Source organism: Lineus longissimus, chromosome 4 (genome assembly GCF_910592395.1).
Source record: "Lineus longissimus chromosome 4, tnLinLong1.2, whole genome shotgun sequence".
Lineage (NCBI taxonomy): Eukaryota > Metazoa > Nemertea > Pilidiophora > Heteronemertea > Lineidae > Lineus > Lineus longissimus.
Window position 1 is genome coordinate 1,029,885 of NC_088311.1, and position 18,155 is coordinate 1,048,039.

At 44.6% G+C, this 18,155-nt stretch overlaps 2 protein-coding genes across 2 annotated transcripts; one reads left to right on the top strand and one right to left on the bottom strand.

Moving 5' to 3' along the window:
- The first annotated feature begins 5,583 nt into the window (after nt 1–5,583).
- On the top strand, nt 5,584–7,270 carry LOC135486509 (cytochrome c oxidase subunit 6C-like). Its single transcript, XM_064769337.1, has 4 exons — nt 5,584–5,720; nt 6,035–6,202; nt 6,471–6,604; nt 6,948–7,270. Exons 2-3 carry the CDS (start codon nt 6,042–6,044, stop codon nt 6,565–6,567), a joined length of 258 nt encoding a protein of 85 aa, XP_064625407.1. The 5' UTR covers nt 5,584–5,720; nt 6,035–6,041; the 3' UTR covers nt 6,568–6,604; nt 6,948–7,270.
- A 368-nt stretch (nt 7,271–7,638) lies between these two features.
- On the bottom strand, nt 7,639–16,621 carry LOC135486388 (phospholipid phosphatase 1-like). Its single transcript, XM_064769151.1, has 6 exons — nt 16,060–16,621; nt 10,958–11,109; nt 10,351–10,664; nt 9,749–9,806; nt 8,890–9,066; nt 7,639–8,506 (listed from the first exon to the last, which is right to left on the bottom strand). The coding sequence occupies exons 1-6, from the start codon at nt 16,133–16,135 to the stop codon at nt 8,273–8,275; spliced, it is 1,011 nt and encodes a 336-aa protein (XP_064625221.1). The 5' UTR covers nt 16,136–16,621; the 3' UTR covers nt 7,639–8,272.
- Nucleotides 16,622–18,155: the final 1,534 nt, after the last annotated feature.

Genomic DNA, 18,155 nt, shown 5'->3' on the forward strand with positions numbered 1-18,155 from the left:
AGTTGTATTTCACTGTCACCAAGCCCGGCTCCATCACTCGAGCCTCCCACTATTGTCGCAACCCAGCCACGGGAAAGCTAGCGATCTTGATTAGTATATATACCCGTCGGACGTCTGAACGGATCAGGACCTTGCTAGGTAGCGTAGCCCAATGTATATCAATCATTTATCAGACGACAGTGAGAAAAATAAGCCAACTTGGAAATTAAGACTTGGCGGCAGTTGTTCGTATCCGCGGCTCAAATTAATGGATGATCGAATGTGTGGCGTTCGAGTGCCGCTGGATAATGGATGGGACGGGAAAAGCCGTCCGGATGCTGGCATCTCCTCCTACAGTGACGATTGTGAATAGACGGAATTCATGAGACGAGGATGTGGCGGCTAGGTTTGGACCTACGGAATTCATAAGTCCAATACCAGCTGTAAGGCAACAGTTGGATGTCCATAAACTAACCAATTGGTGAAGCGATACGTGGGGGTCTGGTGAGTCCACCACATGACCGGAAGCTGAGCTACTGAGAGAGTTCGTGAGCACTGGCAATCTATATGCTTGGGTGTCCGACCCGACTTTGTTCGTGAGTTCACCATGTTGATGAGAGATCACCGGTGATCAGGAGCTCGAAAGCTCATAGAGTGATGAGTCGTGCAGTATCGTTATACTCATATATAGTTCGTGAGCTCAGCCAGTGCATGAAGCAAGGGGAGGGAGTCATGAGCTCAGTGGTATAGCTACCACACTCAGTAGCAAGTGATCAAGCTACATGTTCGAGTGAAATGCCTGTCCCAAAGCTCTCCCAATACATCAGAACGTCCTTCCACACATACGTTCTTTCTTCACACTTAATCATGGCCAAAGATGGCCATCGTTTCCTCATTCCTACCCGCTGCTCACTCAGTGATAACCCGTACAGCCTCTTTGTCAGCGGACCAGTAGACGTCCAATCACGCCATCTAGCCATCGCGTGTTTGCCGTGATTATCGGCCGGGAGCAGACCGACCCGTCCGGATGTTCAACTGAACCGCCAAACTCCCAGGTGATTAGACCGGTGCCCTGGTGGACTTATTAATCATCGTCTGGTGATTCGGCCTGATTTATAGTCCCGCCTCACCACTGCCGCCATCGAAATGAAAGCGGACTTACTTGTTCTAGGAAAGGTAAACATAGAATATCACCTATCACTCAAAACACGCTCGATCCAATGGCCCATCAGTCAGAACCCTTTTTATTCCACTGTCCAAGCAGTTCCGTGACTTCCTCTGTTCATTTCGAAAGAAAACATTATTGGAACTCGCGGATGGGAGTAAACGAATCGATAAAGAACTTGATTCTTTTCGGAATGGGATGGATACGAAGTCTGTCCAATCACACTCCATTCCGCGTGCTGAAAAGTCAGTATACGTATTGCAATGGACAGTCTTTCGAAATGCGCTATTAGGTGTTATCCAAGTCAATGTCGCAGTCTTGTTGATGATGATGGCGTCTCCAAATCGCCAAATTCCGATAACTCATTACCTCTGGTCAGGGAATGGAAACTTGCACAAACCGATGCATCTTGTTGAGAGGGTTAATCCGAACACCTCATCCGAAATGCTTTCCAGAAGCCTCCCCTACCGCCACCGGGATTTCATGATATGAAACGACGATAAGCACACCGTCCTTTCCAATCCATCCCACGCGTGTTAAAACTACTTTTTCTCAAACATCGCAATTAAACATCAATTAAGACGGGGCCTGATCGTGTATGTTCACTTTACTGGTGTAACTATCCCAATTATGACGAAAACGTGCAGCGTTATGTGACGATCACGTATCAGGGATCAGGCGTAATGTCTCTGAATTAACGTTGACAGTTTCCCCAGCACCGAACGAGACGTTCTTTTTGATACAGGAAAATGCCCCGTCTTTTACGTCACTCAGTGTATCTCTCGTCATATTGACGGCGGCCTTCCTCCACCGATGTCTTCAAGACTGAAATAATCATGGTAAGTCTATTAGACTAAATGGAATGCTATTATATAGCAGAGAGATTGATGTTTCGTTAGCTAATGCAGCGCTCACTGCATCACTCGTGTGCCTATTTCTGAAAAGAGATGGGATGTCTTTATCTTGTAGTTTACCAATATAGATATTGTATTACGCAAGTAAAGGTAAAGAAGATTGCTTTCGCCATGGTCATTACTGGAATTCAAGGAAGTAATATAAAGAAGAATTAACCATCCCAACGACAAACCATGACGGGAACAGGCAGTTTCAGAAATACGAATTGGTAGCTTATGTCCTATATATTCTAATAGCCACTATATGGAGTCGACATTCCTTCAGGACTTCGGGAGAAAGAACTTTCGGCTCTTGAGTTGACCGCCTCGCCTTAATAGCAAATGTCTCCTCTCTATCCTCTCTCACCGTTGCATGACTGCTTCCCCTCAGGATATCCGACCAGCCCTAAACCGTGGACAGAAAGCGGAGAAAATTGAAACTAAGGGGTCGATAGACGCGCGCGTGTCTTGTTACTCTTGTCGGCAGGGAGATACCGGGACAGGTTGGAAGGCTCGTCTGCTGAATCAATGAAGAAAGAACACATGGTAAGTTGGCAGACGACAAGACGAGATAAGTGGTCGGATCAAGGTATAGGAGAACGAAAGGTGCGCAAGATGCGCCAGGATGATTCATTCATAGGGTCTTTTGGTTGGTTCATTTTGTGAAATCTGCTGAAGAGAGCTAAATAAACATTTGATGTGATCAGTGCTTGGGATTGATAGTGACAGAGACTTGTATCTCTGACGCGTTGGTGCAGCGTTTCTATAAGTTGTTCACTGAAGCATTAACGTTAGTATACTCATTCCATTGCTATAGCCGACAGGACATGTTACCCGGAGGAGCCAGGGGTCATGGTCTGATCTGCTGAATTCGTGAAGTCCACCAGCGCGTCTAGAGTCCAGTTATCAGCCTAGGGATGAATAATGTGATGATGAACATGTTGACGACGGATCACTTAAACCTGCCCAATCAGCCTGTCTTGATCATCGATGAAGCAGGACAGAACAACAATATTGCAAAGGAAAAACGTCCCGGCAACGAGACAGGAATTGAAAATCTTTCTGATATCGCAAACTCAAAAATTATCAGAAACTATCTACCTTCCTTCTCAAATGGAAATCACAGATATGCTATTGATGACCACCATTACATTGGTGAACTAAGGGTTAGTTGCTTGAACTTTCAGCAGCTGTTTCAACACCGGCTACTGACGTCACCAAATGACCAGACTGGCACCTCTGGAATTCGAATCTCTCGAACATGGCGAGCAACAACCGGAGGTCCCCGGTGAACCGGGAAGGTCATTGGTAAGATGTAGCAAACAGAGAGGTGTGGTTACCAATACTCCAGACACGGGATTGTGTTTACTCTAGCTGATGGGACCAGCCGGGGAAACGAGATTACATTACAACAGGGACGAGATACTGCGCGAGTTCGCGTTGTTCCCATCCAGGATTTTGTAAATTTGTGTAAATAGTCATCTGTCTCAAATGGTGTAGCGGTCTCAGGTTTTCACCGAAAATGATATGGGATACGACCCGCAACGTGGTTGAAGTCCAATCACAAATTGTGAGGTTTTAATTGATACTATAATGAGGTATCGTATTCAGAATAAAACGTATATAATCTCTTTGTGTCACCTCATGTATTGTACAATATTGGCCGGTTTGGAAACTATGTAAAGATGTGGTCCGTTTCTCCAATCGGCTTGTTATCATATCACACAGTACCTGGTTGTGCATGATGTCATGATCTCATAACCAGTGGCTGTCATGCATTGGACCAAATGCTTCTACTTTATCGCCCGCTGATTTTTGCACTAGGTGAAATGAAATTGTCCTCCTCCGAGCTGGTTTCTTTATCTCCACCAGGTAACACGACTAAACCCTCGCTGGATTAGCAGGGTTACAAGCCGGCCGTTCGTGCGCGCTTTCTAAGCAATGAATGCGTGTCATTGTTCACTTAGTCAGTCTGGTCCCATCGGTGGCAGACTCCGGCTTAACCTTTTCGGGAACATCTAGGCTCGCTTCTATTCCAATTGGCTCTCCGTCCTTACTATTTGAGCTCAATTCCCAGGTTAGCCGTGTCAGATAGCTGTTTGGTTGGATTCGCTAGCCCCCAGGTGTTGAAACCGGTAAATAGACTTGTAAAAACGTCCTGGAACCCGATGTTCCAAGGCGAGGCTTCCTCTAGAGTTAATGCACACGGTACCGCTGTTGGAGGTTACCATGGATACGTGGAAGAGTGAGTTCCGGCCAGGAGTTGTATGGTTCTAACGAGAGGGTTTCTAGTTAGCGTGTTTGGGGGCTGATCCTTGCTGCATGCCCTGTGATCAGACGGCAGCGATTCTTCCGCCACCCCGCGCTTGGCTGTGCCCACCGCCCCGCGATCACAGAGGACGCCATAGGAAGGATGATACAGAAAGTCAATATTTGCGCGAGGGAACATGAATTTAGCATCTGCATGACTGATATTCTGTCATCAGTCCGTAATGAATATTGCAGACGACAGCTTCAATGATATTGCGGCGATGACGAGTAGTAATCGGTGTATAAAGTGGAATAATGGTGTCGCCAATTATCATCATCCCAGAGAAATGACACATCTTCTCTGCATCAGTCATTGGGGTCCTCGAGGTCGGCATGTCCATCAAAAAGACATGTAATTCCGAAAGCTATAAACCTCTTGCCCTGGTGAAATACCCCGTCAACCGTGGTGTTTGATAATACGTTTTATTTGTCTTTTGAAGACAACGTCACAACCAGAATGCTGGGATGCTAGGATAGGCCTAAGTCTCTTTAAACGATGAATCTACTGATCATCACAAGGAAAACGTCGTCACACTGTGCGGTCCTGTTGCATATCGGAAAGATGAATTGTGGCGACATCTGATTATTCAGCGGAGAACTGTATCTGTTAGTGAATGGCGACAACTTTTGATCCGGACAAGATAGTCATCGTAGGCCATAGCCTATTCCTTGTTGACGTCTAGGAGCCAGCCATTACGTGTTGTGAGCTTATTGGCAAACGAGCCGTCTTCGACCCGGATACTGACCGGAACAACGGAAAAAAGGGGAGACAGCTAATAATACTAGGTTCACCTAATCCCTTCATAAAATTGGGATGCATCCCAGCTGAGTACTAGGTTTCCATGGCAACGGCCACAAGCGCAATTATCAAATTGGATATCCCCGGGACATTTTTCTTTGGTGCAATGCACTGTGTGGATTAGATGCTCGAACTGGGACAACGAGAAAGCCTCTCGACCTCCCTGTCTTAAGACAGTCAAGCGTCATATCTCAACTCAAATAATATCATGAGCATGATGAGATGGTCCCGAACGGAATTGCGGTCGTTTCGCTCCATGACCTTTTCGCCCCCAGTCGTTTCGCTCCAAGTCGAAGTCGTTTCGCTCGAAAAAAAAAGTCGTTTCCCTTCAAATCGTAGTCGTTTCGTTACTTGGGACTTAGGGACTATTGAGAGAATTTCAGCAAGTGCATGTCAAATTCGACAGACGGACCGAAGACAGGGAAATTGCCTCGGTCCGCCGCCTCGTGGATGTGATTGACACTAAATCTGACTTTCTGAAAACGAGGCTCCGACCTTGATTCACCTCGCAGTGCATTTTCTGATTTGATTGGAAAGTCGTTTTATTCCCAAATTAGAGGTTTATTTGGCAAAGGTAATGATTTTGTGCTGAGAATATGTAATATCAATTTACCTCACACAAAAAATACTGTAAAATATGCTCTTTTCGTTGTAGTTTTGAGATTTTAGTGTGTGGTTTTGTAAGAAAATATCTGCTCTATCACTACACGTCCTGACTACACTACACGTCTAGTATAGTATCATTGCATACATGATTTATTGTAATTTGTTTATATGCATACTATGCTCATGATCCTTGCGAGGTATTATTCTCCTCTGACAGTAGGATCCGGCGTATATGGCAAAGGGCCTATTGAATGTGTCAAGCTTTCTCTTTCTAATCTTCAGATTAAATATGGCAGCCGGCAGATTAGCAAAGCCCCAATTGCGTGGTCTCTTGAAGAGTCAGTTGGCCCGTGATGCTCCAGTAGCCTTCGTCGTTTCTGCAGGTGCCACACTTGCCTACAAGTTCTTCGTTTCTGACCCTAGGAAAGAAAAATATGCTGCATTCTATGAGTAAGTTACTTGGTGTAATGAAATCTTTATGATGTAAAGGACAGGTACCAAGCCTCACTGAAATACTACTCGTGGAGTGGATGAGGAATGATCGCCAGGCATTAGTTGCAAGGAAGTCCTACAATGCAATGTAGGCATAGTACTGGTAGTAGTGCTAGTGGTTTACCAGTTATTCGCTCCACTGGCACTGCACAATCCAACTCGGTTGATTCTTCCTGGTTAACTGTCCAGAAAAAAGGTTTCAACTCACTTTTTGATTCCTTTCCAGTGACTATGATGCAAGCGCTGTTTACAAGCAAATGAAGAAGGCAGGTGTCTTCACATGTGTGAATGAAGATGGTGTGGGAGATGCCAGTAACTGGTAACCAATGAGTGAATAGTAAATACTTGTATCATAGTCAGGTAAGAACTAGAGCCCATCAAAGAGGTTGTCGTGCCTGTGTTGACACTAAAGAGGTAGTTTACATGAAAAGTTGAGGACATGTTTCTTTGGCCAGTGCTTCGTTGCTCTGTCAATTTGAGTGTTGAAGTCAAATCATCAGTGGCTGTCACATATCAGGCCACCACAGGCCCCAGCCTTCCTGGTCATCATTTGAACAATAGGAGACTAGACAGAGTTCCTTTGTCATAGACCACTTGAACTTGTCAACCTACAGCAGTACCGAGTCTGGTGAGAGTTGCCACTTCCTCATCCTTCTAGTGTTAACGAACAACTAGTCAGTTTCATAATTTACTCTTTTTCCAGGTTTTGTAAATACTTCTCGACATATTCCGGAGTGAGAAAAGAGAACTTTCTGCACACACAGGCTTCAGTGCAATGAACGGACTATTTAAAGAAATGCATTCTCAGTGTTTAATCAGCTCTAAAAGAAAACGAATTCCCAGTTTAACAAGGTCATCTCCATTATAGTATGTAGACAGACTGAATGGAAGTATGCCAGATAAAACCAAGCATATTCAGTCAGAAAATGTCTTCTCCTGCACTGATTGATAACATCTGGATGTAGTGCTTGCACTGGCTTGTGAATAATGACCAGAGATCAATAAATTGTGTTTTTATGATGTCAATAGTTGGTTCAGCTTGTCCTTGCTTGGTGAAGAAATGTTTTCCCAAACATGTTGTGACAGAGCATGCTGTGTCCCACGAGGACATGTTGTGTCAGTCGACCCTTTGTAATGAGCTGACACAATGTTGTTTTTACAGACTGTAGGTGTGCCAACCTGGTCCTCCGATTCTGACAGCATGTTGTGCGATGAACACAATGGATGCTCCAGTTACCCCAAGGCCCTAAAACATTTCAACACGCCTGTAGAGATGGCCAGTAGGGGAAAGAAGCTTGTGGTGCTATCTTATCTCGTAGTCATTAACATCACCAACGTTGACTGGGGGCGGGGGCGGGGGAGTTGAGGAAAAGGAAAATCGAGGAGTCCTTCCAACAATTATGCAAGAGCTTTATTTACAGGAGGCAATTAAGAAGATGCACATTCACAACAACTTTGGAGTGCTGTCACGCGGAATTGTCATCCTCGCACCATTGATAAATGGATGATCTAAAACGATGGCTGAGCCAATCAATTGGCCCAATAGTTCTTCAGATAAATGTAAGACACACGTTCTCCTGAGATCTAGTATCAACTTGGTTTTTCTCACAGTACACAATCGCTAGCAGACTTGCTGTAAACTAGGCCAGGAGTCATCACGGTTTGCCAGATGGTATCTTTCATTAGGATACACCTGCAGCAGCTGTGAGGCAAATTCCTGCTTGAATGTTGCGACTGCCCGACAGATCCTTAGGTAAACGGTTGGTATATATACTGAAGAGCAAAAAGACAAAACTGCTATGTTACGTTTTGATGGTATCATACAAAAAGGCCTATACGTTACGGCACCATCAGCCAGAATCCCCGTGAGGGCCAATGAACCTTGCTCATCGGGGAACTGCATGTGCTCCGCCGATTACGCGGTCGGGGGGCCATGTCAGTGTGTCTTCCGACCCACAGAAAAACCATGTCCACTCCAGGACCGTGACACTGAGGAGTCACATCCAGTGGTTGTGGTCCCTTGGTTCTTTAAATAGCGTGAACCTCCTGTAGAATGATAGGAGAGCTTGCAGTCTGTGTCAGCCCTGTGCCAGCAGCATTGGGTTGATGCTCCCCAGATGCCACGCTCCCTCCACTTCCTCGACTCGGACGCTGCGTTGACTTTCGGAAAGGCGAGAGTGGGACTGATGAACTCTTTCGAGATGATTCCGTCCGTGTAAGGCGTGAATCCTGAGTCTTGTATAAGTCCGACACACAATAAAGCTAAATGAAAGTAGATCAGGAAAATAATTATTAAGCATGAAGAATTCATGTTTTATTGACTGAGAGGCAACCGACTATCGTATTGCAAACGCAGCAAGGAGCCATCTCAACGATGTAGCTTTACTTCGACCTTCATCAAGAGCCCATAGCCAGATAAGAAAAAAGTGTGTGATATTACCACTTGCATGTGGTCCAATATTATACCTGCCATAGACCCAAGACGCTCCGAAGACACATTTCCCTGATGGTGATGGCTCAACCAGAGACATCCTCCGCACTGGTTAGTTGGAGACCCCCCCCCCCTCGTTAGTCTCCATCGATGCTGCCATCAGAGCTAAGAGAGCAGCCACCGCTCCTTCTCTATACGATAGTCGGATACTTACCATCCCAGCCGCGACGGACGATCCAAGGACCGCCCCAGCAATGACGTCACTCCAGTGGTGCTTGTTGTCCCACATCCGGGACACGGAGACGACAGTGGCGAACATGAGGCAGGCAGTCTGGATCACATGACGAAGCAGTCGAAGCCAGTGCCAGGTCATTCTCACTTGTAAGTACATCTGGTGAGTGAGAAGAAATCAATACTCATCATACGAGATTCTTGCAAGAATGATCTTTTGCTGACTTCCAATACTCACTCGCACCAATTTTGGAAACATTTCAATTGACTTCTGTGTTACAGAACTCCCCGTCTTCAGAGGCACTGTACATAATCATCGTTGGTGTCTTATTTCCCCGGCAGAACCATTATAAAGTTGCCGGCGTTTTTAATGAGAATTCGAGCCATCCACCAAACCGGAGTTTCCGGGGGAAGCAATTCATTGCAAATTAAATTATAAGACCTTTGGGTGATTTGTGCGAGGAAATTGCACGGTAGTTGCGCTGGAAAAGGATTACATGTCATCTTAAGGAATGGGTCGTGAATACTCTGGCACTCCCAGTTGTGAGAATTTGTGGGACCGGTGTAACATCTGTGGTTGTTTCCCATGTGTCAGTGTTTCCAAACAATAGGCAGCTAGAGAGACCACGACTTTTCAATAGGGGGGATACACAGAAAAAATTGTCAATCTATTTTTGAGCGTTCCCAAACAATGAGGGGAAACACTCAAAAACAGAAACACTCAAAAACATTACACCGGTCTCAGGAGACAGTCTTTCTATCATCTATTGACGGTATGGCTCAGACACCAAAGCACTGATAAACATTGATGAATAGAACCCCTCTCACGTTCAACTACTTACCGCTAGATATGTCATGGCGTAAAATGAAAGTGCAGCGTGGCCGGACGGAAAAGACATTCTGCAACAAATGAAATTGAAGGAAAATCATCGAACATTGGACAATTTCAGGACCGCATAGCTGGCTGCTGGTACTGAATTTGCCCGAGGACAGTCGTGATAACCGCACGTTCGGCGTTTGCTTGGATTCAATTAAGACTCGCCGCGGCGCGGTCAGACCGGGAGAGCGTTGCCTCCGCGAGTCGCGACGGCCCCTGACGAACGCAACAGTAATGACCCCTGGCTTGAGGTGCAAATTGACACGTTATTAAGGTAATTTTATTGCTTTTTAAAAACGCTTGTTACTCTGAACTGGTATGACTGGTGGTAGTCGTTCACTATCGCATAGTTAAACGGGCTGGGGACTAGTTTGCGCAAAGCTCCCGGAACGCCGACGTGAACACCTATCCAATTATTCTGCATCATAATTGCAATCCAGAACCAATATCCTCGGAAGGAAAAAAACATGCCAAGTTCTCGTTTTTTTTCCTGTAGAGAGAATTGTACTCAACTCCATTCAGGAGCCGTCGCGACTTATACAGGCTGACTCGACCTACTGTATCTACCTGGCTTCCTGAATTCTGTGCTGGTCGGTTTCAGTACACTCATACTCCTGAACAAACCTCGACATCGGATGCGTACAGTTTATCTTAGAGAAATCAGGCTTACACACGTCAAAGAAATGTGGTCTCAGTCTCCCGATTGTGAATTTGCCAACGTACATGAACGATTGGCAAGTGCCGAGTCCAAAAGCGAATATTCCGATGTATTTGTAAATATTGATTAAGCAGACGTTGATCCGAAGTCTACCGATTGTTATTTTGGCGAGGAGGTCTCGGTCCCGACGACATCTGTAGAGAATGATTTCCGTTATGACCATCTGCAAGAAAAGCAGAGAGGACGCAATGTTATAAACCGTCACCCTCATAAAATAAGTCATATAGGCAGTTTGATATCTGACTTAGGTAATTTGATTTAAGAAAGCTATGACTGAGGAATATCATCCACCAGAAGCTGACGATAAAATCATAGGCCACCTCTATGGCAGGATCAAAAGTGCAAGTGGCGAGGGTCGGAGATGGCACCCTCCTTATTTTAGGCGTTCTCTGAATAGATTCTGAACTCCCTAGCTATAGTATCCGAGAACCCTGTTGAAACAAAGTGTCTACCTACTGTAACACACGGTAATCCTCCGGCCGTGAAGACGGCGGCCGTGTACGGGATGGATGATGATCTGTACGGTCGCATCAATGTCTCGTCGTAACAATAAAAGCCGCGGCGGACCGGCTGAGCAGCGAACCTCAGTATGATGATTGGTATGCACGCTGGAAGACATTGATAAAACCTTCGTCAGAAATAAAAGGTGAAGTCTAACAGCTAAGGCAAGCAAGAAAACGGTCAGTCTGCGTCATAGCACGGGCCACTGAATCAATGCCATTGAGGGTCAGGGGCCAAAATATTGTCCATAAAAAGAAGAAGAAAGAATCCTTCGAGACCTCTTTGAATTTCTTGCTCCCTCTTCTGCCTGAAACCTTTTACAATGTGCTTGACCCCTTACTGACACATGATCCAGTGGCCTATGTCAGTGGTCTTATATACCAAGACCAACTAGTACAATAACTACCAGTTTGCATTCCAAGCGGGTCCAGTATTCTCGATATCCATCTAGCCAGAACCACGTAACTCTTGTGTCGTCGCTTCCTTTCAAATAAGAAAGCTACAGTGCACTGGCTTATCTTGGCAAAACCCCATTCGAGTGGCTTAATCGGGGCCCCGTGATCTGCACGGCTTTGGAATGGAACACCGGGATTATTTCCTCGTCCATCAGACTTTGCCTGAGATCTCACCAAGAAAGAAAAGATTATCTCAGCCAACATATTTCCGTTCATTTCTCCTGATTCCTTTCGTGATATTCCCAGGGTACATAGACGTGGTCCCGCGGGGGGATCTGATGTTCACTGACGAACAACAAGCTCAGTAACGGGCGTTTTGGTCGCACTGCTAAAAAGGTACTAAGCGACTGATCACCAGCGCTGGGAATTCGGCATGGACGAACAAGTGCCCCGTTGACATTTGCTTCATCACAGATGCTTTAACTCGTCCCGGTATTCGCGTCTTGAACATTTTCTTTGCACCGAGGAGCCTTGGGAGTGTTAAAATCAGGCATCTGACTAGTCGAGTAACTGCATGCGTTTGTTGTAACCTTTGACGACTTCTCGACCTGATACCTCGCCTGAAACTCTCAAACAGAAGTGTCGGTCGATTTACTTAACGTCCTAGTAGTGATTGATGGCAACATCAGCTCAAATGTGTCAATACGTTAGAGGTAACCGTATGTAAGCTTTTAGAATGGCAGCCAACATGTCAGAGAATGATAAGCAACCAGCTCTACCAGCACTCAATGGTCAAAACCCGCCATTATTTGATGACAGCTGCAGCCTATATACATGCTTCCCGAAATTGGTGGCTTGCATTGGAACTAACTTTTTCCCCCTTGTCCGTCATTAAAGGCATTCAAGTGTGTTGGTGAAACATGACTATCTCCATTGTCCCTCCACCATAAGGCCTAGTTTCCCCTTATGACATCACTATTTCGGACACTCAGCCCCCCATTTCTGGAAAGGTGTATAGGCCTACGCACGTGCAGCAAAGTAGCATTGTAAGATGCCAATTTGAAAAACACGTGCATCTCCCAGGGCTTCCACCCGCACATTCCCCTTTGAGAATAACGACGCATGCTGGAAGAGAGAATTGACCCAACGACAATGAAACTGTTTCACTTGCCCTTGCTATCTCTGTGACCCTAGCAGACAAGATAAACACAGCCCAATTGCAACAATGATGGACAAAAGTGAATGAAAAGAATTGAAGGAATCAAGGAAGGAAACGCTCTTGGTCCACGAGACAGAGCAACAGTATGTTTCCTCTATCCGGCCACTTCGTTTACCTATGATTATTAAAGGTAAGTACCCATGGTACCTCTGTGTGGTTAGTTAACAAACGGCTGAGCAGTATGTTAACAATTGAGGAAGTAGGAATGGCTTGTTAAACTTAGCAACAGACGGATATCTTAATATACAAACGGGTCAAACCAATTATAAACATTGAAATAGCAAGCTGCTTCTTGCCAAAGCACAGGTTCATCTGCAGTTCTTCCAAGGTCAATCATTCTCGCACTGTTCTCCCAGTGAGAAGGAAACGGGCGCGTTGGATATGTATACGGCAAGCTTTTCGCATAACTGTTTTAGTCGATAAGAGATTCCACTTGAGAAAATGACAGGGTTGCAGCTTATAACGATTAGGCATACCATTTTTATTTCCATCTTCTTATTCCTAACTCTCATCATAGCGCAGCGAATTAATGCAAGCAATTAAATGACGTTCATTCGATCACTTATTGTCATTACTTAGTAACCTGATTAAATCAAGCTGGCTGGGTACGATACGTACACTAGTGTACACGTCGTTGTTGGTTCGCCATATTTCAGTGTTCCGTACAACTTATAGGTAACGTTAGCTGTTAACACGACTGTTCAATCATAGGATGAAACAGAGAAGAAATGGGTTCATCTCTTTTCAGCAATGAGGGGAAACACTCAGAAACGGCAACACTCAAAAACGGCAACACCCTAAAACGCAACACTCAAAAACGTAACGTCGGTACTGTATGTATGTCTTGCCTATTTCAAGATAGAAAAAGGAAAGGTTATATTTTAACCAATGGATTAATTGAAAGACTGCTGTCAAACCGATTCTCAACCATCGTCTTGCAGTCGGAGCCAACACGAGAAAACCTGATTATTCCTGTGTCACACTTCATGGTATAGAGCAGTTATTGGCGAACTGGTGCGCCCTGGTGCTAGTTCAGTGTTTATTCTGTCTTCCTCAAACAAGATAGACGCTACAACTACAGCTACCATCATCAAATATTGACCGACGCTGAGCGCAATATGGCCAGGTTAATGCACTGTTGAAATAAGATACGGGGAAGGAAAACGTTGCTAAGCTAGCAAGGTACAATGTGAGCATGGGATTTTCATACTTATTGAATGGAAAATATCAAGTTGCCAATTTTATCATGAAGAAAACCCCTTCACCTGCGAACTTTTCAAGCTGAAGTACACACTGATTCCAGGTGTTCGAGCACTCCAGAGATTGGTTTGACTATTAGTCGGCGGCTAATGAAATCTCGAGGGTACATTTAGGCCAACAACTAAATCCCACACCCAAATTCAAATCTGCCATTGCTGACATCATTGGCGCCAAAAACTATTTCTTTTGACCCTGTTGACCTCGCTTCTAAAACATTTTACGAAAGCAATTCAAACATTGAAATCAACTGGAAACATTTTCCATTAAATCACCGAGCTATATGAATACGATATATTATGAAAAATCTGTGGAAATATTGAGTTATACGATTACCTTGGAACTATTTGTACCCAATTACTCTTCCGCCAGCGTGACCTAGTCACAATCATGGCGCGTACCGTTTAGATTGCAGAAATCTCCAACCCGACATGAAAGCCCTGATGGCTCAGCGGTTAGAGCGTTGCGATGGGCCTCTAGATTGGGTGGTCGTGGGTTCGAACACCGGCGAATATAATTTTTCGTGTTTTTTAAAAAAGGTTTCTTTAAATTTTTGGTCCATGAATGTTTATCAGGCGCGTATTCGAATCGGATTCGAACCCGGACGAATCTATTTTTTCGTTTTTTTAATAGGGTTTCTTGCTATTCATCATCCATAAACGTTTATCAGGCGCAGATCCAAGGGGGTGCACCAGACGCACGCCCCCTATAATTGAAATAGAATCTTTGAAATTGACCATGAAATTTTGGAACACACCAGTCCAGGAGTTTTGATGAGAAATGCAGTGCACGTTTCCTCTTCTTCCAGTTCCAAAAAACACGAAAAAATAGATTCGCCGGGGTTCGAACCCGTTCGAATCCGCAGTGAGACCGTCTAACCGCCGAGGCCATCAAGGCTCCACTGGTAGGGGTATGATAGACAGGGATTTAGCTTGTTCAATTCTTCGCCATAGCAGATTTGAATTTGGGTGTGGGATTTAGGTGACCATGAAGGAAGATGATATGTAATTTGAATCTATCCGCCTGCTCATCGTATAGAAACAAAGTAATTGCTCATCACTGATAATGAATTGAGCGTGTAATGTGAGATGGGTTTGACATGACTTGCAAATCGTATATTTTTAGGCCACCAGTTACAGTTTGCTTTGATCTTTGTTGCAGTTCAATAATTTTCTCCTTGAGAGGTCACGGTCCTACTTGAAGCTATTGTGCATGAAAAGCAGCCTAGAGAATCCATGCATGGGATGATTTATCCTCGAAAATCCAGAGTCGGTCGTATCATCCTCCCCTTGCACATGTTACTGAGCTCGGTCGATAGTGCCGAATGTTGGCCTCAGCTTTAGGATATCGGCCCCTTCGTATGACCAGGAAGACCATGAGTCGGTCACTCTTGGCAAACTGGAGAGGATCGCAATTGCAAGGTACAAATGACGGCAGAGGAAAGTTGTTGGCAGCCAAAGATCTCAGAGGAGCGAAAGTTAGTATATAGTTTAATGAGAAAGAGTAGTTTGTCACAAAGGAGAGGCTGGTTGTTCAACCATTGAGTGTAGTGTTAAAGACCAGTCTCACGGCATTATCTAGCACGTTTCAGACATTATGTGTGTCACAATGAGTTTAATATACATCATAGTATTATACATAGTAGTATATAGTTGATTTAGATGATAAACAATATCACTGCGGGTCACTCTTTGCATGGAAAGCATTCATTAGAGATTGTGTGATGGCTGAAAAAAGCGCGCTTGTTACATTCTCTATATCTGTGTACATTATCATGTGTTGGTTGATATTGGCCAACACGAGTGAAGGTGTTGAAAGAAACGCCACATTCTTCATGCTATAAAGGTAGGGAACGCTTGCTGGTAAAGAAAGCAAATCATCTCTGGGGATACCGTTACCAAAACATTGGATGGTTCATCAGCGCGCAAGCATAGGCCAATCCTGAAGCTGTAAAGAATGCTGACAATTTCGAATCGAGTAGCGCAGAAACGAAGGAAGTGATGAAGATCGTCAACATTATCATGTTTGATATGTGACTGTTGTGAAGATTATCTCGATCCTGTCTAACTCACATGTTAGGTCTTCAAGGTTTGAGTTGGCCAAACCTTTAGCCATTCATAACATCAAGTGGTCTTTATACATACTTGATAAAATCTACAACTTAAATGTTACCTTCTGGTACTTACCAACAACAAGGCATATCAGGTCTGTGGCAACTCGTATTATCCGTCGGGTACTCGGGTCATTCATCCGGATAGCCATCCTGACACCATCAAATCGACCACAATGATCCTGAGAGAAATCTGTAATACTAATGTTTCCTTGGAGCCACGCGAAAGACCTTTGGTTCCTAATCTTTACGCACTTTGCCGTATAGGCCCAGTTTGTTTTCCGCAATTAACACGACAGGCCAGGCTAGACCATTGACCATTGCAGGAATCCTACTCTTTATAATGTAACTGCTTCCGAAACCGGGTTAGATGTCCCAATACCAACAAAAGCCTTGTATCAGTTTGACGATTCTTCAACCCGCACTTTCATGCACAGTTCGTTGGATAATTTGTTCTGTACGCAACCGACCAACATCATTGGTAATTGCTTCAATCCCACTCGTTCTTCAGAAACTCGACCCGAGGTCGGTGAGAATGCTTTGCAATGTTCATTTCCTTTTCCCAATATACAGAGCAGCCTCGGGTAGTGAGCGCGCTCCATCTACCTATCCAGGAACGTTAGTGTACGAGCCGAGTTGTCTGCAGGGTATTTCATCTGCTCAGATCGTTTTATCATCGAATACCAGAGTCTGTCAGCGCGGTCATTAGTGACAAGTGTTGCACTGAAGATCAGGATGAGATCGTCTGCAATCTACGAAGTAAACGCTGTAAACTCGGCGAGGAACCGTCACAACCCAAATGAGACAATCGTGTGGAGCCCCCCAAACCCCCGTCCTTCCGACATGTTTTAGCCAGTGCGTTGGGGGAGTCCACCCCCAGAACCCCCCATATCATTCGACTCTCAATAAGTCCTGAGACACTTATCCCGAGGCGATGGAGTGGAACCCCCAAACCATCTCGAGTCCTTCTGACACCTTATAGTGGTGCACTTACCTCAACCATCATTACCCTTCCTATTCATGCTATTACTAAACCCAACCATAACTCTTCCTTTTCATCATGCTATTGATAACCTCAACCATGACACTTCCTTGTCATAGTAGCTATCTCTATAACCATGACCTTTGACTTTGATGCTATTGCTGCCCCAACCATTAGGCCTACCCAGCCGTTTCATGCTATAGCTAACCCCAACCATGACCCTATGCTATAGCTAACACAACCAAATGAGGTGGGGATAATTGTATTTTTTTTGGAGATACCCTGTAGTACAGAATTAATTTTGTATTCATACACGTAAGACTCACACCTGTGGTGCGAGTTATCACAGTTAGCTGTGTTGTCATGAAAAAAATATTTGTTATCACTCACACAACGTAGTGAGTGTAATGGTTACGTATGTATAAAGTGTAAACAAAATTCATATATCCATCATGTCCATCGAATCTGAAAAAATTTGTGCAGACCCATGACAATTCTGGTTCCGGTACAGTTTGTCGCATTCCATATGGGCCGCGCGTTGGCCGATCCTGCATTCACGACGCACCGCACCCACAGTTACAACGTCGGACGTGATTCCCATTGTTTCCTTCCTCGTGACGCAATTATTTCATGACGTCATGAGCCATTGACCATTCACACAAGTAGATTTATTCACACCGGCGCCACTGAAGTGCGGGTGTGGGACATCATGTATTTAAAAATCGTCTGCTATCGGGGAAAGTGTAAACTGTTGATGAATTTGCTGATGAAAATGTTGATGGGTGCCCTCTAACTTTGGTGGCTTGACATTTGTTTGTTTTTAAATATTTTTCAATCAAATTGCGCTATGTTATACTTTAGAGGAATCTAGTGAGATGGTAAAAAGGAAAATAGCAAATATTTTATATGAATAGGTGATTTTGATCAAAGAGTGGAGGCCATTTTTTTTAGGTTTTCGAGATGGGCCGATCGGCTTTTAGATTCTGTTGATGGGTCCTAGTACTTACAGATTATCAGCGTTGTTCCAAAAATCGAAGACAGATCGAGTTTTCACCCATCCCTATTCCTATTCGTTGTTCTGTAGGGAAGCCCCCAGCAGTTTAAATGTCCTAGGAATGTATTAGCGTCTTTTTCTCGCGCGGAGTTGCATTGGACACTCTGTCGTATGTCACATCCTTCGAAGTACAAGG

Coding starts and splice junctions, on each gene's coding strand:
- LOC135486388 (XM_064769151.1), bottom strand. CDS start 16,135: ATGGCTATCCGGATGAATGACCCGAGTACCCGACGGATAATACGAGTT. Junction 9,807..10,350: donor CACAGAATTCAGGAAGCCAG/GTAGATACAGTA, acceptor CATTTGTTGCAG/AATGTCTTTTCCGTCCGGCC. Junction 8,507..8,889: donor CGTCCGTCGCGGCTGGGATG/GTAAGTATCCGA, acceptor ACTTTCATTTAG/CTTTATTGTGTGTCGGACTT.
- LOC135486509 (XM_064769337.1), top strand. CDS start 6,042: ATGGCAGCCGGCAGATTAGCAAAGCCCCAATTGCGTGGTCTCTTGAAG. Junction 6,203..6,470: donor AAATATGCTGCATTCTATGA/GTAAGTTACTTG, acceptor ATTCCTTTCCAG/TGACTATGATGCAAGCGCTG.